Here is a 21,202-nt window from a genome sequence, read left to right as displayed (position 1 = left end):
ACCTATCTGTAATTGCTTTAAAACATTTTATGCTAGAATTTTTGCACATTTTTTGGTTTTATCTCTTTGTATCCTGAGAACCAGTTGTAATGTGTTGGAAAGAGTATTAGGCTTGGATTGTGGTACTAACTTTGCCATTTGATACCCTTATGATCTTGGGCAAAAACTCCAGAGAATATAATCTAAAAAGTTTGATATTTTCTATGGAGATATACAGGTTGTTCCTCCCCAATCCACCATCTCCCTCCTCCATTTAGAATATGAGGAAAGAAAATGAATATATAAGCTTCATTCTGAAGGTGCTTAGCATCTCATAAGTATTGCACAAAGTTGATCTCATAAGAAAAAAATCAAATTCTGTAGGAGAGATCATATGTAGTTTGCAGGGGTCAGAAGGAATTAAGGATGAAGAAATTAAGATGGCCCTTAAAGGAAAGCTATAGTTTTCATTTATTTTTATTATTTTTTTAATTTTTATTTGAAGCTATGGGGTTAAGGTGACTTGCCCAAGGTCACAGAGAGAGGCAATAATCTGAGGTCAGATTTGAACTCTGGTCCTCCTGACTCCAGGGCCAGTGCCACCTAGCTGCCCCAAGCTATAGTTTTCATAAGTAGAGCAACTCAGTGGTTTCAGCTTGTTTGATTTTCCTGGTTCTGATGTTTTAAAAATTATGTAAATTTAGTCAATAAGCACCTTTTATGTCATCTATTATAATTTTCAGTACATTGAGATTAGTATAAATTTTGTGTTTTAAAAGGCACAAGAGTGAGTATATTTCCTCTTTCATAAAATTTCATGTAGAACTATTGTTATAAAATAATTAATTTGCCTCAATTAAAAGTACTTACTATTTATTACTTTTTCCCAAATCCTAAAATCTTTTACTTGACTGAGAGGTAATTTGAGAGCTCGATATAAGCAAAAGATTTTTTAGAGGAAAGTGATGAATTTTTGAGGATTGTTGTAATCACTGATGACAGAATTGTAGTTGGATCATTAATTGTGGAATCATGATTTTCCTCATACAAGGTTGAAAAGAGGAAGAGAAGAATTGGAATTTTGAATTTGAATTTTTAGCATTTATTGTCTTAAGTAAAATAACTAAAATTTCAACATAGGAATTTTGTGATTTTTTTTTTAAGCAAACCTTAAAGAAAGTGGAATGAAGCATTCACTTAGAAATTTAATGTATTCATGAAAAAAGAATGTATATTTTTAACTATGGAGCTTTTTTTGAATTAAGCAATGCTTTTATGGATTTCAACTAAGGAGAATATTAATAACCACCCAGTAACATACAGCCAGGATTTAATATTCACTGGTATGAGAGTATGAGGGGGTGAAATACGCTAATCATTGCATTGAGGAAGGCAGGTGATAAGGCTGTCGTTGAAGGTGCTTCCTCAATATCCAGCCCTGTGACAGAGGAACATTTGTCAGTTGAGGAACAGCTCTTGGTTCCCACTGCCACCTCCCTCAATCTACCTTCCCTTATATCATCCCCCCTTTTTTTTCTTTACCCTTTCCCTTCCTACTTCTTTCCTTTTATCAGCTCCATTTTTAGTTCCTGTGAACCTTTCTCTCTTGGTCAACTTGGTCATGAATTTTTACTCTACACATAGAGCTCTGATAAGTCTTTTCTTTGATGCTTTACTAATTGTTTATGATTCCATTCTTTATATCTATATCATATACTCATGTTGAGCTTCATATATGATTGGTCTATACCTAGTTGCTGCCTATGAGTTTTGTTGAAGTGTGTTCATGCCCCAAATAGCTGAGATTTTGGGATTTATCAAACACTAAGCTATTATGCTTATTTGCTTCTATATATTGTATACTTACTCTATTCTACTAATCAGTCTTTTTCTTTATTACCACAAAATTCTATTTAGACCCATATTTTTAGCATAAATCTTACATAAAGTTTTTCATTTGTCCTTTTCAATCCTCTTAAAATTTTTGTCCCTAAAATATTTTTTCTATGACTGAGATTAAACTTGAGAACTTTCATATAAGCAGAAGGTTTTATGGAAGAGTATGATGAGTTTGTCAGGATTGTCAGTAATAGCTTAAGGCAGGAATCTACTTATATCCCTTTCCAAGGTTATTGTGGCCAAAATATTTTCAAGAATTTTCAACTTTGGAAACTTTGAGAATAAACATCTCCCTACTTTTCTTACCTACTTTACTTCAACATCAAATCTTTTCAGCTCTGTGGGACTTGGTGGAATACACGATTTATTTTTGCCTTGAGAACTAGGGCTCACTACCAAGCAAAAATAAAGCATGAATAGGCCTTAATAAATAAAATTAAATGATAACTAACAATAACTATTTTTTTTTTAGATTTTTTTCAAGGCAATGGGGTTAAGTGGCTTGCCCAAGGCCACACAGCTAGGCAATTATTAAGTGTCTGAGGTCGTATTTGAGCCTAGGTACTCCTGACTCCAAGGCCAGCGCTCTATTCACTGCGCCACCTAGCCGCCCCTAACAATAATTATTTTGCCAAAACAATAGCTTAATAAAAATCTCATGGGCAGCTAGCATAGTGGATAAAGCACCGGCCTTGGAGTCAGGAGTACCTGGGTTCAAATCCGGTCTCAGACACTTATTAATTGCCTAGCTGTGTGGCCTTGGGCAAGCCACTTAACCCCATTTGCCTTGCAAAAAAAAAAAACCTAAAAAAAATCTCATTTAATATGGATAAGAAATTGAAAATTAAGTAATCTAAAAATCTCAACCTGAATTGAATAGTACACAAAAGTTGCTTAGATAACTCATGATTAATTTAAAGGTCAATTAAATATGCCTTTTCTAGACCTTCTTGGGTTTCTCTGGTTAAAAAAAATCCTACCACTAGCCTTTTGGCTAACTTCTATTATTTAACACTATTCTTAAATGTAGTATGTAAGGGAGAGTTGAAAATTAATGATTTTTTTTGTTCCCACTTATGAGATTATTTTTGATAAATCAGACAGAAGTTAGCAGTTAGGCTTTTTTTGCTTTTTTTTTTTCCTGATCCCCCCCTTTACACTATTAAGATGGAAATATATTATTATTCAAAACAAGGACCTGGCTGTGATCAAAATTTTCGTAAATTTTCTTAGTTCCCAAAAAACTACCAAAATTTTACTCAAATTTTAAAAATTTTCCCAAACATTGCTATTTGGAAATCATAGCATCTTCAGTATCATCTCTTTAGCCCAATTTTCTTATTTTTTTAGTATAAAGAACATAGATATAAAAAGGAAAGACAAAAACTTGAACTATGCATGATATGTTCTTAGAATTCAATTTTTATTTTTTTCATCCTTGATAAAGTTTTTCATTAATCACAAATGAAAATGAATTGTATGTTAGGGGACAAAGAAACATTGCAAAGATAAGTATTTTCCAATTCCCAAAGTTCTAGGAGTTTTTCAAAGTACTAGAAGTTATAAAATATAAGATCTGGTTAGGGAAATTAACACAAACATAAACTTATATAGCAAAAGAGGAGTTAATACATTTTAATTTACAAAATATTTTATAAATGTAACCTCATTTCAATTTGACAGCATCCCTATCAATCAACCAAATTTATTTAGAACCTGCTATGTGCCAATCCAAGAGATATATAAGTATCAAGAGTGAAACAATCGGGGCGGCTAGGTGGCGCAGTGAAGAGAGCACCGGCCCTGGAGTCAGGAGTACCTGGATTCAAATGCGGTCTCAGACACTTCATAATTACCTAGCTGTGTGGCCTCTGGCAAACCACTTAACCCCATTGCCTTGGGGAAAAAAACCTAAAAAAACGAACAAACAAAAACAAACAAAAGAATGAAACAATCACTCAATGGCAAATTCTAATGGGGGAGATGGCAAATGGATGTAGAATTTGTACATCTAATAACTTACTTTGTGGCTACTTTGAGAATTACAGATTAGTTGATAGATGTATTTATTATATTGGGGAAAATATATACATAGGTAATTAAAATACACATTACAACATATTAAGTGCATAGGAGAAGTGACCCTTAAAGATTCAAGGATTTCACAATAAATAAGCATTGGTAAAATGGATAGAATTATACGTGATGGTATATGGCTTAACCAAACTGATACTGAACTCCTTTGCTGTAACTTAACTCAGAGGGAAATATTTGCTAATGACTTCATATACATATATATATATATATATATATATATATATATATATATATATATATATATATACTGTATTTCCCCAAGCATAAGACAACTTTTTTCTTTTGAAAAATTTGAGATCTAAAAACTGGAAGTGTCCTATACAGTAGTTGAAGAATTTTTTACTTTTCCTGCTTTTTTGCACTTATTGTCTTGGTGTTCATTGTTTTGCATTTGTTACCAGTATATTAGGTTACTTTTTTCCACATTCTGCCCAGAAATGACTTGGAAAAGATTTTCATACAGTACTGAATTCAAATTAAAAGTGTTCCAGTTTACAGAAGTGAATGGTGGTGGCTAGGTTGCATAATGATGGGTTGGCTAGGTGGCGTAGTGAATAGAGCGCTGGCCTTGGAGTCAGGAGTACCTGGGTTCAAATCTGGCCTCAGACACTTAATAATTACCTAGCTGTGTGGCCTTGGGCAAGCCACTTAACCCCATTGCCTTGGGAAGAAGAAGAAGAAGAAGAAGAAGAAGAAGAAGAGAATAGAAATTGTCCTGCAGAAGATCAGTTTGGTACTCCTCCAACTGGCTATGTGAAACACCAGGGCAGAAGAAGGCCATGAGAAGCAAGTCAGCAAAATGGCCTGATGAAGAAAGGGACTTGAAGAGCAAAGGGCTTTTTTGAATTCTTATGCCCACAAAGATGGTTCAGCATGAGGCAAGAAGAATTGCTGATGAAAAAGAACTGATTTCAAAGGAGAACACAATTGGTGCTTTAAAAGTTCATGAAACAGAATGGACTAAGCATGTGTCCACACACCAGATTTGCCCAAAAGATGCCTGAAAGCTGTGAGCAGAAGGTCCTTGAATTTCATGATGAGTAAAACTTGAGTTCAATAACTTTATGTGTTTTTTTTTTCAATTTCGGGCCCCCAAATTAAGGGTGTGTCTTATACATGGGGAAATGTGGTAATATATTTTCTCTTAGAAATGACTTCTACAGGGGCAGCTAGGTGGCGCAGTGGGTAAAGCACCAGCCCTGGAGTCAGGAGTACCTGGGTTCAAATCCGGTCTCAGACACTTAATAATTACCTAGCTGTGTGGCCTTGGGCAAGCCACTTAACCCCATTTGCCTTGCAAAAACCTAAAAAAAAAAAGACTTCTACAACTTCAGTTCCTCTGCTGAATTGTCCTTATTTTCCAAGATCATCATTTGTTTCATTACTCAAAGTTGTACTTCCCAGAACTTATTCATATCTTCTTATACATGATGGTATATGGCTTAACCATCTGAGACTGAACTCCTTTGCTGTAACTCAACTCAGCTGTTTGCAGCTTTACTTTATGTCTTCTTACTAGTTCTTTCACTTTTCACTACAAATCTATTAATTATGTTCTCTAAATCATCCTTTACTGTCCCAAAGAAAAATAAAAAAGCAAAAATTTCCCCTTGAACAACTGTTTTGCCCCAGACAAAAGGGATTATTAATCCTGTTTAAGGATACAGCCTAAACTTGTTTGCCTAGTTTATATTATTCCCTCTGCCTTCTTTCAGCTATTTCCTTTGTCAATGAATGATAAAACTTTATTAAATACATGCTACCTATAATTCCTCAATACCTAATAGCAAGCAGCTTTCAAATAGTAGGAACTCAATAAATTTTTGCTAAATAAGTGAAATTTTATTTGTCATACTAGTATTTCTGGGTTACTAGGTTACTTCTATTTATGAAAAGTAATTGTGTGATGCATTTGCCATTTATAGACATGACAGTATCTCACAATATCTTTCATTTTTTTCCAACTTCAAGTACATACAGAAAGTAAGAAACATTGTTTTATATTTAGAATTATTGTGGAGGAAAGAACCCTCCCTCAATATTACAAGATCTCCTCTAACAAGGATATATAATGTAAGATTATACACCTAAATGGATGAATTTTTTTAAAAAAGTTTTAAAAGTCTTCAGTATATATAGTGTGAGGTGTGCCAAACTTTAGTGAAAATGTGAATTTTTTTGAAGTGGGAATTGAGGATTCTTGGAGAGGGAAGCCCAATTATATGTCTATAGTCAACTTCCCTCCATTCTATAGACAACCCCTCTAGACCTTGCCTGAATCTTGCATTCTGTGTGTATTCATTTCAGTTCAACATTTTTTTTTTAATAAAGCACCTTCACTCAGCCAGACATTAGGAATCAAAAGACAGAAGTGAAAGATCTTTACTGAGGTAAACTTCATGTACATTGATAGAATATAAATATATTCAGAAAGTAATTTTGGGTGGAAGTCCAGGGGAGTTATGCAGTTTAGAGAGCACAAACAACTAGTGGAATCAGGAAAGATTTCCTTGAGGGAGCTAGAGATTTCAAGAGACTGAGTAATACAGTGGATAACTCAAGAGCTAGGTTAGTGATTAGTAAGACCTAAATTTAATTTAGACAAGTCCCTTAACCTGCCTACCTCATTTTCCTAAACTTTCAAGTAAACATAATAATAGCCCTGCCTCCCAGAGTTGTAAGGATCCAATCCAGCAAATTGTGAAGCACCTTGCTCAGGTTCTGGCACATGGTAGGCTCTTAAGGTATAGTAGGCACTTCTTACATGTTTCTTCCTTCTTCATGAGACAGATATGAGGAGAAAAAAATTCCAAACATAGAGAATAATAGCCTGTGCAAAGGTACAATATTAAGAGAAGAGGAATGGTCATATACTGGGATTAGAAAATAGGTAAATCTGGCTATATCATTGTGAAGGGAAGTAATGTGTGATCAGCTTGAAAAGATGGGTTGGAATTACATTGTAAAGAATTTTAACTGCAGAGAAGTTTTCAGTTTTGAATCTGTAAGGAAGTTACTAAGGCTTTTGCTTTGGCTATGTCAATTTGGCAAATGTTTGAAAGATGGATTAGAAAGAGCAAGGAGATCAATTAGGTGACTTGAAATAGTCTTAGCAAGAAATGCTGAGAACCTGGAAGAATGTGATACCATGTGGGTGGAGAGAAAAGAAATGAGTATAAGAATGTTAAAAGGTAGACAACAAGATTTTTTTTTTGCAAGGCAAATGGGGTTAAGTGGCTTGCCCAAGGCCACACAGCTAGGTAATTATGAAGTTATGAAGTGTCTGAGGCCGGATTTGAATTCAGGTACTCCTGACTCCAGGGCTGTTGCTCTATCCACTGCGCCACTTAGCTGCCCCTCAACAAGATTTTGAAACTATTGTAGATTACATGGAGAAAAGTAAAGTTCAAGAAGAGTGGGAAGGTAGTAAGGAATCAAGTTATAAATAGCTTTAAATGTCAAGTAGAGGACTTTATAATTTGATCTTGGAAGTAATAGGGCAGCCAGTGGAGTTTATTGAATAGTAGGGTGATGATGTTTGTTCCTCATTCTTGTAGAGGAAGGGTGACATGGGAAGACTATATGCGTGTGTGTGTGTGTGTGTGTGTGTACACACACACACACACAATCAGCTATTGTTACTGTTTAATTCAACTCAGCAAGCATTTTATTTAAGGCAATGGGGTAAAGTGACTTGCCCAAGGTCATACAGCTAGGTAATTATTAAGTATCTGAGGCTGCATTTGAACTCAGATCCTCCTGACTCCAGGGCTGGTGCTCTATCCACTGCAACACCTAGCTGCCTCTCACCAAACATTTATTAAGGAATAAATAGTCTTGGCTTTCCAAGTGATTCTAGAAATAATAACCTGGGTAACTGGGAAGATAAAAGTGTTGTTAATGAGAATACCTTCTATTTACCCTTTGAGGCAAATCACCTGAATATACTAGAAGACTATACATAGACAAGAAGTACTCCATATATAAGTAGGCAAGAACTATTCAATTTTATATAGTGAGATATATATGAGAGAGAGAGAGAGAGAGAGAGAGAGAGAGAGAGAGATGTATATTCCTCAAGTGGGAATAATTATAAATAATATAAATGTATCTTTCCACTGATAGCCCCTAAAATTCTATTCAGGTATCATAGAAGGGGCCCTGAGTTCTTTTTGTTGTTGTTGTGTATTTATTTTATATTATTACAATAATCTTGTTAGGAGTAAACATAATATCCCACCCTACCCCCCACAAAGATGAGAAACTGCAAGAATAGTGAGAGAAAAAAATGTACTTCAGTCTGTTCAGATTCCAATGGCTCTGTCTCTGGGATGAGTTGCCTTCTTTATCATAAGTCCACCAGAGAAGTTGCTTCAATATTTTTCCCACAGTTGCTATTACTAGCTGTATTTCCATCCACTCTATTCCTTCCCACTCTCATTTATCTATTCTCTCTCTCTCTCTCTCTCTCTCTCTCTCTCTCTCTCTCTCCTTTCACCTTGTCCCTGTTCTTGTATCTGAGTACACTCTCCCATGATCTTCCGTGTCTAGCACCTACTCCTCCCTTCCTTCCCCCCACTCCTCCTTATCCCATCCCTTTCTTTTCATTTTTCTCTAGAGTAAGATAGATTTCTATACCCTATTAAGTGTGTATGTTATTTCCTCTGAGCCATTTCTGATAAGAATGAAGACTCACTCACCCCCCCCCCCCACCTTCCCCTGTTCCACTCCATTGAAAAAGCTTTTTCTTGGCTCTTAAGTAAAATATCTTAACCCCTTCTTCCCCCCTCCCCCAGTACTTTCCTGTAATCACCCATTGACTCCATCTTTCTACTGTATTATACTATTATATTCAGCTCCTTCTGTGCCTTGTCTATATATGCTCCTTCTAATTGCTCTTATAAATGAGAATGTTCATATGCATCATCAGTATTTTCTTCCCATGCAGGAATATAAACAGTTCAATTAAGTTTCTCATAGTTAGTCCTTCTCTTCCGCCCTCTCTATGGTTCACCAGAGTCCTGTACTTGGAGATCAAACTTTCTGTTCAGCTCTGGTTATTTCATTTGAAAAGTTCGAAAGTCTCCTGTTTCATTGAAAGTCCATCTTTTCCCCTGGAAGAGGTTGTTTGTTTTTGCTGGGTAGTTGATTCTCAGTTATAAACCAAGATCTTTTGCCTTCTGGAATATCATATTCCAGGCCCTATGAGCCTTTATTGTATATGCTGCCAACACCTGTGTAATTCTGAGTATAGAGCCATGGTAGTTGAATTGTTTTTTCCTGGCACTTTTAGTATTTTCTCTTTGACTTAGAAGTTTTGGAGTTTGGTTATAATATTCCTGGAAGTTTTTCTTTTGGGATCTCTTTCAGGAGGGAATTGGTGAATTCCCACAATTTCTATTTTACCCTCTGCTTATAGGATCTCAGGTCAGTGTTGCTGTATTATTTCTTGAAAAATGAAGTCTAGGCTATTTTCCTGGTTGTGGCTTTCAGATAGCCCAATTTTTAAAATTTTCTTTAATTTATTTGTTTGTTTGTTGTTTTTTTTTGGGGGGGGGGTTAGATTTTTGCAAGGCAAATGGAGTTAAGTGGCTTGCCCAAGGCCACACAGCTAGGTAATTATTAAGTGTCTGAGACTGGATTTGAACCCAGGTACTCCTGACTCCAAGGCCAGTGCTTTATCCACTACGCCACCTAGCCGCCCCTAATTTATTTATACATTACTGAAATACTTGTTTTAAGAGTAAGCATAATATCCCATCCCCCCACAAAAATATAAAAACCTCATGAGAAATAAAGTGAAAGAAAGAGAAAAAAATGTGTTTCGGTCTGTGTTCTGATACCATCAACTCTGTCTTGGCTGGATCACATTCTTTATCATAATTCCGTCATAGAAGTTACTTCGATATTTTTCCATAGTTGCTGATTGTAATTCCCTCGATCCATTCCTCCCCACTACCATCTATTATATTTTTTCCCTCCTTTTACTCTGTCACTCTTCAAAGATGTGTTGTGGGGCAGCTCAATTAGCCCAATAATTTTTAAATTCTCTCTCCAGGATCTGTTTTTGAGGTCAGTTGTTTTTCCAATGAGATATTTCACATGTTCTTCTAATTTTGGGGGGTTTTTGGAATAGTTTTATTTCTTCCTGATTTCTTGCAAAGTCATCAGCTTCTTTTTGTTCCATTCAGCATTTGAAGGAGTTTTTTTCTTCAAAGAGCATTTTTTATCTCCTTTTCCAGCTGGTCAATTCTGCTTTTTAAGGCATTCTTCTCCTTGTTTGCCTTTTATGTTATTTTTTCCATTTGGCCTAAACTAGTTTTTAACCTGTTGTTTTCTTTAGTATTGTATTTCCTTTATCAAGCTATTGATTTGGTTTTCATGATTTATCTATATCACTCTCATTTCTCCCAATTTTTCCTCTACCTCCCTTTGATTGCTTTTCAAAGTCTTTTTTGAGCTCATCCATAACCTGAGCCTATTTTCTATTTCTCTTGGAGGTTTTGGATACAGAAGCTTTGATTTTTGTCATCTTCTGAATCCTCCATGGGATCAAAATAATTTTCTACTGTCAGATTTTTTCTTTTGTTTACTCATTTCCTCGGCCTTTGACTGATATACCATATTTCCAAGGGTTTGGAGGATTTGGGGGACAGCCCACTGGGACTTTAATTCCTCTAAGGTCTCATGAGAGGCTTTAACTGCTTTCTTGGCCTGTGCTTTGATATGTGGATGACCACAGGCCCTCCCCTCTGCCCTAAAGCTGTGAGGAGAGTCCTTGCTCGGCTATGGTGGAATGGAAGCCCAAACTGCAACCTGGATCTGAGTGTGGGCAAACAATAGAGTTCTGTCCCAGAAAGAGCATGCCCTTACTGTCTGAAGACTGTGCTCTGGAGGTGCTTTCCCAATTCCCACTGCAGGTGCTTTAGAGTTCTCCCACTGCCACTTCAAACTGTTCCCCATGATCCTGGGGGTAGGAGGTCTGGAAATTGCCACCTCTGCCCTGGACCCGGGCACCCCCCAGTACCTAGGAGCCCCATGGGCTATTCCGGAAAGGCTGGAGCTGGTTTGCTCCAGCCCAGCTGTGCTGCACTACAGCTTTTTCCAACCCCCCCTCCCCCCATTCCCAGTGAAACAGACCTTTTCTGCCAGAAATTTTAGTGCTTTGGGAGTTTTGGGGGGAATGAGTTTTTTTGGGAATTCCTGCCTTTACATCGCCATCTTGAAAGCTATCCAATCAGCCTGGGAAAGCCTTGGAATATGGCCTTGGAAATAGACTGTCTGTCCCCTAAAGAGCAGCCTAGCTGAATTAGAGTTTCAAATTTGTGACTCTTATCAATAGTTCCTCAAATCCTCCTGAATACCTAGGCATAGAGGCTTTGTAGTCTTCCTCTATGGAAGAAGCATCTATATCAATTAAATCATAGATGTTTAAAGTATAGGATTTCTTATAGAATGTCTATAACACATAGCTTAGAGGTTCAGAATTTAGTTTTAAACACTCTTGCCTTCCCTGTTCTTCTAACAAAAAGCCTAAGGATATTGATTATTTTAAATCTATATGGGAGTGTGTATACATACATACATACATATATGTGTATATATATATATATATATATATATATATATATATATATATATATATGAAAGTCTTTTAATACTTAATTTTATTTATGACTAGAAATTCTTAAGCATTTTCCATATTACTTGGAATTGTTTTTAGTTGGGGACCATAGGACTTACAAGGAGCATTTCTATGAATCCTAAAAATTGTTCTATTGTTTAATTCATTAACTTAACATTAGTTTTGTGCAGCTTGAAAAAATGTAGTTACCATGAATTTCTTTTTGATTGAATTATATGTTTGCTTTTAGCTTCTAGCCTTTTCCATATAGTATGCATAATTTGTCCCCAGGTGCACTTGCAACTTTATGCATTTTTTCCAGCAAATGTTTATATTTTCTGTCAAATGCAATTTTAAATATGCTTTTGTAAAAATGAATATAATGAAGTTCTCTTGGTTTGATTTTTTTTTTTTAAGAAATGGATGAAAAAAGGCTTTTGGATCCAGGCTTGAAGGCTCAAAATGGATTGTGGGATTGTCCTCTGAAGAGCCAGCAGGTGAAATTCCTGAGTGACTGAAGAAAATGGGTGCTAATGCATCTAACTATCCCCATTCGTGTTCCCCAAGGGTAGGGGGAAATTCACAGGCCCAACAAACATTTATAGGTAATTTCATCAATTTTTTTCTGACAGTGTTCTTTATTGAACTTAATAGAACTAGAAACTTGAGTAGATGAGTATTGAGCTTTTAAAAAGTTTTCCTCTTAGGTTATAATTGTGGTTTGTTTGTTTTTTTTTTAATGAGGACTCTGCTTCTGTATGATTTTTACACTAACTGGACTGCTTAAGCATAAATGGCCATTCATTTTGACTATTTTCACTGTAATTGTAAGTCATCAAAAATATGTTGATGATTTATTGAATAAAAATTAATCACTAGTAACTAAAAAAGAGATAGGAAATTTATTAGAATAAATTATACATTCTCTTGAAAAATGGCCCCTGCTACTAAAACTAAGATTTAGTTTCCTTTTTAAAATCAAAAAATTTCTTTAAGTAAAGGTTATGGAATTATATTATGAAAGGAGTTAATAATCAAAAAGACTTGAAAATAAGATTATATTTTAAAAAGAGGACACCTTTCATTAATTATTAATTTTCTGCTTTAGGAACATCATCCTATTCTCATCAAGGCTATGGATGTGAATCAAAATTATATAGTCTTGACCATGGCCATGAGAAGCCACAAGACAAGAAAAAGAAAACCTCTGGCCTTGCCACCCTCAAGAAGAAATTTATTAAACGTCGGAAATCCAGTCGCTCTGCTGACCACGCAAAGCAGATGCGAGAACTCCTCTCGGGGTGGGATGTAAGAGATGTCAATGCATTAGTAGAGGAATATGAGGGAACGTCAGCCTTAAAGGAGCTTTCTCTGCAAGCCAGTTTGGCCCGTCCAGAAGCTCGAACACTGCAAAAAGATATGGCTGATCTTTATGAGTACAAGTACTGTACGGATGTAGACTTAATATTTCAAGAAACTTGTTTTCCTGTGCACCGGGCCATTTTAGCAGCAAGGTGTCCATTCTTTAAGACCCTGCTTTCTTCTTCCCCTGAGTATGGAGCAGAGATAATAATGGACATCAATACAGCAGGTATAGATATGCCCATGTTCTCTGCCTTGTTACATTATCTTTACACAGGAGAATTTGGAGTGGAGGACTCGAGATTTCAGAATGTTGATATACTAGTGCAGCTCACTGAAGAATTTGGAACACCAAATTCCCTTGATGTAGATATGCGTGGACTGTTTGATTATATGTGTTACTATGATGTTGTCCTCAGTTTTTCATCAGACTCTGAACTAGTTGAAGCTTTTGTTGGAAATCAGAACTGTTTAGATGAAGACCTTAGAGCTCACAAAGCTGTTATTTCAGCACGGTCCCCATTTTTTCGAAATTTATTACAAAGGAGGATACGGACTGGTGAAGAAATTACAGACCGAACGTTGCGGACTCCCACTAGAATTATATTAGATGAGTCCATCATACCAAAAAAATACGCTAAAGTTATTTTAAACTGTATGTATACTGATGTAGTCGACCTCTCAGTTTTGCACTGCAGCCCTTCTGTGGGGAGTCTGAGTGAAGTTCAGGCTCTGGTAGCAGGAAAGCCAAATTTGACTAGGGCTGAAGAAGCAATGGAGCTTTATCACATAGCACTGTTCTTGGAATTTAACATGCTTGCACAAGGTATGAAATATATTCAATTTTCCATATAGATTTGTGTCAGAATTAGTAGTTGAATATTTTTTAAAAATTGAATAATTAATCTCTAGTTAAAATGGTCACAATTTCAGGAAATTGTGTTTGGGACACTTAGGACTGTGGTTTGATGTGATCATCTATAACTTTGTCATCTGTAACAGTATGAAAGCTGAGTTTGAACCTTGCTGTGCTCTCCACATTTGCAGTGATTAAGTAGTAGGAATATTTGGCTTCAAATGAAAGCTGAAATTTAATATCCAAAGTTCCAAAGACATCTTACAGTACTTTCTATGGGTGCCCATTACCCTCATCTGTTTATATTTTCATCTAAGCCATTACTTAAGAAATCTTTTTAGGAGTGCTATGGTTCAGCATAGTAATACAACTTTGTTTACATTAGAGACTTTTGGATACAAAACTGACTTCAGTTTAAACTAAAATTCCTTTATCTTTTGTAATGTGAAACATACCTTGTTTAATAATAAGTATTTGAACACCTACTGTGAATTATTTGAATACCTATAACGGACACGAGACTATACTAGAAGCAGCCTCCATCCTTTGACTATCAAAAGGATTTTGAAAGAACGTTTATGGTATATTATTAAAATTTTTAGTTCTATTCATAAATGAATGGAGGAATTGATGTCATTTCATAGAACTAAAGAGAGTTGAATTTTACTAAAGGTTATATGTTTATATTTCCATGACCATATTATGTTTATGTTTAGAAAAATTTTTGAAAACTACCTTAGATGACATTTTTGCAGAGCACTGAAGAAGCAGAAATTTAAAGTGAGATTTGCCAACATAAATTTAAGTGACCATAGATAAATTTTGTTTGAGAGTGAGGAGGAAAGAACATTATTGAAGTTAGGAAGGTTACTTATTTTGAGTTCTTAAATAGAATAATTTGTATTAAGCTGAAAAATTAGTAAATATGAACAACAATAAGATTAAGAAATATCCTAGGGTGGCTAGGTGGCATAGTGGATAAAGCACCAGCCCTGGAGTCAGGAGTACCTGGGTTCAAATGGTCTCAGACACTTAATAATTACTTAGCTGTGTGGCCTTGGGCAAGCCACTTAACCCCATTTGCCTTGCAAAAACCTAAAAAAAATAAAATAAAATATCCTAGACAAGAATGAGAAGTGATTGATGGAAGTTGCAGATGTACTAATTTAATTGTTAAGAAGCTAGCTGTACATAATTAGAATGAACCTTTTCCAAAAGTAATGAGTTTCTATTATAGGAAACCTTCAAGCAGACCAATAAGTGTTTATCAACAATTTAAGAACAGGGATTCCTGTTCCAATTAAATTGATTACATTGATCTCAAATCACTTTCAATTCAGATTAAGTGATATAATCAAAATATTACTGATATTTTGATTTAGGAGAGAAGCTCAAAGAAGAAAGGTTTGTTCATGGGTAGGTTTTAAGTGCTATTTAAAATTTTATTTTAATTTTATTTAAGGCAATGGAGTTGAATGACTTGCCCAAGGTCACATAACCTAGCAATTATTAAGTATTCTGAGGCCGAATTTGAACTCAGGTCCTCCTGACTCCAAGACCAGTGCTCTATCCACTGTACCACCTAGCTGCCCTTAAGTGCTGAAACACTTAAGTGCTTTTTTCATCTTCATCATCATCATCTTCATTATTATTATTAGCCTTAGCAAGAACATTTTTTTATTTCCACAGTATAACATGATAAACTCAAAGGGTCCTCAAATTGAGGCTTTTATTTTTTTTAAAGGATTAAACTATATAAGCAATACCGAAATACTTCTATTTCAGAAAAATGTAGAAAAATATTATCAATTCTTCAGACAATGAACTAGCTCTGTAGATTCCACCACAAAATAAAATTGGAAATCACTAGCATAATATGAAAAACTTAAAAGTTTGTCATTACCAAAAAAGGCAAAGTATCAAATAAACGAAAGTATTTTTTTAAGTATTTTTACATTTATAATTTAGTGTTTTCAGAAATGAGCCCCAAATTGCAATAGTTTTTAAAACTTAAAATAAAATTATAGTTTATCAACAACCCTTGGTAAATATTTTGACGAAGGATTTCTTAAATCTAATTCCTTTATTAATATTCTTCCTTTTTGTCTCAACTGGAGTGTTTATTGTCCTAGCATATAGCAAAATAAGTTATACAAGTTGATTGTTTTGGAATCTTAACTACTGCTAAAACAATTTACAGTGTTTCTGTTGTATAAACAAAGCTGTATAAACAGTAGTGCTGTTTTCTTGCTTTGAGTTTTTTGGTTTTTTAAATAGGGATATGAAGTTGTCCTTTGAAACTCTTTCCTATTACACCTCCCCATTGCCCTCCCATTTCCACCTTAGAAGCTGTGATGGAATATATACTTAATTAAAATTAAGGGGCGGCTAGGTGGTACAGTGGATAGAGCACCGGCCCTGGAGTCAGGAGTACTTGAGTTCAAATCCGGCCTCAGACACTTAATAATTACCTAGCTGTGTGGCCTTGGACAAGCCACTTAACCCCATTAGCCTTGCAAAAACCTAAAAAAATAAAATAAAATTATGTGTATATTTTTAGAACAAGATAAAAATTCTATTCTCAATTTTTTCCCCTAAGAAAATATTGAATCACAGTACATTTATTTAATCTGGGAAAAATCACCAGTATGTTTTCAAACATTCTTAAAGTGGATGGATAAAATTTTTCAGTCAAAAGATATTTTCCTCTCTATAGATGACTGTTTTAATTTTTTTAGATATTGAATTGTTTGTGATATCCTCTTCCTAAAAATATGACTCATTTTAAGAAAATAGATATATTAAAAATCCAAATCCACAAAATTAATGATTAGCTATCCATTAAACTAAATTGTCAGAATAATGGTTGAGGAGAGAGACACATCCAAAAGACCCAGATCTACAGAATAGATACCTAAATGTTAATTGTGCATATGTACATATTTTGATATAAAGCATCTTATTTTGTTTTATATATTTATGCATGTTTTTCATAAATATCACTGATGATTATCCTTTATTTAATGTGAACTTTATTGTTAGGTAAAATTATTTCCTCTCTCCTTTTTCATTTATCTTTCTTTGGAATGAGAAGAGGTAGACTATATAGAGAGGTGGCCTTACCTATAAGAAAACCTCCAATCAAAACCCACTTCTGACATGTCCTGGCTTTGTGACTGTGGACAAATCAGTTAACAGAACTTTAGAAAAGGATATGTATCCAAAATGATATAAAAATATATAAGAGAAAACTCCAACTCAGAAATTTTTTTAATGATTTAATTTATTTTCTCCAATTAAATGAAAAAACTTTTTAACATTCTTTCTAAACTTTCTTTCCTCCCCTCTTCCCTTCTTTGAGAATGTAAGTAGTTTGATCTAGGTTATACATGTGCAGTCATGTAAAACATTTCCACATTATTCCTGTTGTGAAAGAAAATAGAGACCAACCCCCCCCCCCAAAAAAAATAAAAAGGCAAAAGTATGCTTTAATAGCATTCAGATTCCATCAGTTATTTCTCTGGAGAAGGATAGCTTTTTTTTTTATCATTAGCCCTTCAGAATTGTATTGGATCATTTTATTGCTAAGAATTGCTAAGTCACTGACAGTTGATCATCTTACACAGAATCCTGGGTTTTGGTTTTGGGTTTTGGGTTTTTTTTCCTCAACTGATATTTTGTTTTATTTTTCCAATTATATGTTATCAAAGTTTTTCAACATTCATCCATGTGCATATACATATTTATAAATTGCATAATTTCCTTCCACCCTCCTCTCAATGATGAACAGTCTGAAATTGTACATACATTTATTAATCTGACATGTTTATTAGAAATTAGGACTAAGGAAAAAGAAAGGAAACTATGAGATAGGAAAGAAAAACATAGGAGAAATTTTTAAAAAGTGACCATAGTGTTCTTTCTTTGGGTTTTTTGTTTGTTTGTTTGTTTTGAAGTCTTCCTCTGAATGGATAGCATGTCTATAACTGGGCTCACAGTCCTGGTTCTCTGAACTAATGAGAGGAGCTGCATCCAACAAGGTTGATTGTAATGTGTGCCATGTTTCTCTTATTACAGTGGGCAGTGTTCTCCAGATTCTGCTCATTTCTCTTTTCAGCAGTCTTTCCAGGTTTTTTTCTAAGAGCAATTCTTACCATTTTTTAAAATCACAATATAGTATTCTATCGCAATCATATACAACAATTTGTCTAGCTATTCCACAATGATGGATATCCCCTCAATTTCCAATTCTTTGTCACCATTAAAAGAACTACTATAAATATTTTTTTAATCTCTTTATCTCTTTGGGATAAAGCCCTAGAACAGAGCTATTACTAGAGCAGAGTCCTAAATTTAAGCATTATCTTTTAGAAATTTAATAGGATATTATAATATTGCAGGCTAAGCACTGCAAAGGTAGCAGTAGCATTGACTTGTTTAGTGATGCTGTGGACATCACTTTTGAGTTTAGCCTTAATTTGACTTGCTACAAACATTGAAAGTTACATGGTAAAGCAGGTTTGCAAACAATGAGCATTTGAGTGGTATTTTTTTTAAGAAAGATTTTGTTTATTTTGAGTTTTACAATTTTCCCCCTATTCTTGCTTCCCTCCCCTCACCCCCCACAGAAGGCAGTGTGTTAGTCTTTACATTGTTTCCATGGTATACATTTATCTAAGTTGAATATGATGGGAGAAATCATACCCATAAGGAAGAAAAATGAAGTATGAGATAGAAAAATTACATAATAAGTTAATGTGCCTTTTTTTCCCCTAAATCGAAGATAACAGTATTTGGCCTTTGTTCTAACTCCACAGTTCTTTCTCTGGATACAGATAGTATTCGCCATCTGGGCGGTAATTTTTTTTTTATGTTTTTGCGAGGCAAATGGGGTTAAGTGGCTTGCCTAAGGCCACATAGCTAGGTAATTATTAAGTGTCTGAGGCTGGATTTGAACTCAGGTACTCCTGACTCCAGGGTCATTGCTTTATCCACTGCTCTATCCACCTTGCCGCTCCTGAGCAGTATTTATGAAGTGTCTGAGACCGGATTTGAACCCAGGTACTCCTGACTCCAGACTTATCCTTTTATACAAATTTGTCAGGATTAATTATTTTCTCATTTCTTTCCCTTGCCTTCTAAAATAAATGATTCAAAGACTCTTGGGGAGGAGATAACAAACTCAAATAGACTAAACCTCATTTATCCTCTTAGTTTTTAATTCATCTCTCTAAGAACAAAAGTCCCTGCCTTCAAATCAGAATCTGCCCTTGGTTCCTTAACATAGCCAAAATGAATGCTAGCAACCAAAAGAATTCTAGACTGCTTCTGGTTTTAGTAGTGGCTGGGAATGAAAAGAAAGGAAATAAGAGTAGCTATAATTTCCAAATCAAATAACTGCCTGGTGAACTAAAGTGGGAAAAGCCTTATTACAAGGATGCTAAAGAATAATTTTCTAATGTGTTATGCCTGTCATCTTTACTGACAGTATGATCATGCTGGCATATAACCATGACATGGGATAATTTAGTAATGTAGTTAAAAGTTCACAATTATGAAATTTCATTTAGCTGAAGTTTCTTGCTCTTAGCTATAGCAATACACATTTATTTGCAAGGGAAGAATAGTAGAAAAGCATATGATTGTCAGTAGCCAAGGCAATATTTAAAACTCTCTCCTAGATGAAAATTAAAATTAAAAAAAAGAGAGGTAGAGAGAGATTCCAATAGGCAGATAAAAGAAGTGTATTCCAGACCTGGGAAGGAAGTTTATGGGAACACAAAGATATAAACATAATGTGTGGGAGACTTGTTACAGTATAAATTTGTTCTCTTCACAGTTACTAATGATTCTCCCTTAATACTTCTGTTCAGTATTTGACAGTATTGATGAACTTGTTCTCCTAAATACTCTTTCCTATCTGAATTTTGAAATACTGATCTCTTGTGGTTCCTCTCTTTCTAGTCTGACTGCTTCTCAGGTGTCTTTCCTGGACTCTCATTCATATTCTACCATTTATCTCTGGGTGGAATCCACAGGCTTCTCTCCTGGGCTCTTTTCTCTTACATACTCAGTTTTAGCATCATCAGTACTTCTCATGAGTTTAATTATCTTCTTCATGTGGAAATCTCATATTTATATTGTCCCTTAATCATGTTATTAATGATAGTTATTGTTTTCCATTAGGCCACTTTAAAAATCACAATGTAGGTTTTCCCCTTGTCTCTTAAACACAACCCACTTATCAGTGCAATTAAACCCGTATTGGTTAGTCTATTCTAAAATTTCCTCACTATATTTAAAAATAGGCTCTGACAACTTTCTTATGAATATTATAATAAACAAAGGATAGTTTTTAAAATAAAAATTTAGTGATTCATATTGAAAATTAAAGTGGGCCATTAATCATCAGATCAAATAATAAATTAAAATATGCTAAAAAAAACTGGACCAGAGTTTTGCATTCCTCTGTAAAATCATGATTAAGTAAAAATCTTGACAAAGAAAGGTTTGAAAAATATAATCAGGGTGGCACAGTGGAAAGGGCACTGGCCTCGGAGTCAGGAGGACCTGAGTTCAAATTCTGCCTCAGACACTTAATAATTTAACTAGCGGTGTAGCCTTGGGCAAAGTCACTTAACTCCATTGCCTTGCAAAAAAGAAAAATATAATCAATAATAGATGACTTTAACATTTTAAAATTTACAATACACTGAGAAATAATTGAGATGCTCTAATATTTTAGATTTTTTTTTCAAGGCAATGGGGTTAAGTGGCTTGCCCAAGCCCACACGGCTAGGTAATTAAGTGTCTGAGGTTGGATTTGAATCCAGGTTTTAATCACTTCTTATATATCTCTCTTTGCAAGTAAAAATATGAGACTAATTCTCGTATTGCTATTAAATCAGACTGAGGGCTGTTTATAGTTTCACTGATAAACTTCTTGAATGTGAAAGTTCACCTTATAGCTTTCTTTATAACCAAGGTTGATTGGGGATGTGCTCCATACATAAATAACTTTAGTCTTTCTCCTGAGATACGTGAGTTGTAGAGATGAATGACTGAACATTGAAAAGTACATGTCCTATAGGTATCTCCCCACAACAAGTACAAAACAGAACAAATCCATTTATTTATTTTTTTAGGTTTTTGCAAGGCAAATGGGGTTAAGGGGCTTGCTCAAGGCCACACAGCTAGGTAATTATTAAGTATCTGAGGCTAGATTTGAACTCAGGTACTCCTGACTCCAGGGCCGATTCTCTATCTACTTGAACCACCTAGCCACCCCCCAAATCCATTCAAGACATTCCTGTTTTGAACTGAGATTTGCAACTTATGTCCTGTAGATATCATAAATTCAGTATGTTCAAAACTGAACTCAATTA

General features: G+C 34.9%; 1 protein-coding gene across 4 annotated transcripts in view; it reads left to right on the top strand.

The window, feature by feature from the left end:
- BTBD7 (BTB domain containing 7) overlaps nucleotides 1-21,202 on the top strand; it is a 78,247-nt gene that overhangs the window by 15,013 nt on the left and 42,032 nt on the right. For all 4 annotated transcript variants that reach the window (XM_074235451.1, XM_074235450.1, XM_074235452.1 and 1 more), the window contains 2 exons: nucleotides 12,017-12,204; nucleotides 12,708-13,787. In XM_074235451.1, coding sequence (XP_074091552.1) covers nucleotides 12,123-12,204; nucleotides 12,708-13,787 — 1,162 coding nt within the window. In that variant the 5' untranslated portion in view covers nucleotides 12,017-12,122. The remainder of the gene's footprint in view (nucleotides 1-12,016; nucleotides 12,205-12,707; nucleotides 13,788-21,202) is intronic.

Source organism: Macrotis lagotis, chromosome 4 (genome assembly GCF_037893015.1).
Source record: "Macrotis lagotis isolate mMagLag1 chromosome 4, bilby.v1.9.chrom.fasta, whole genome shotgun sequence".
In the NCBI taxonomy this organism is placed as follows: Eukaryota; Metazoa; Chordata; class Mammalia; order Peramelemorphia; family Peramelidae; genus Macrotis; species Macrotis lagotis.
This window is presented reverse-complemented; position numbering and strand designations above follow the sequence as displayed.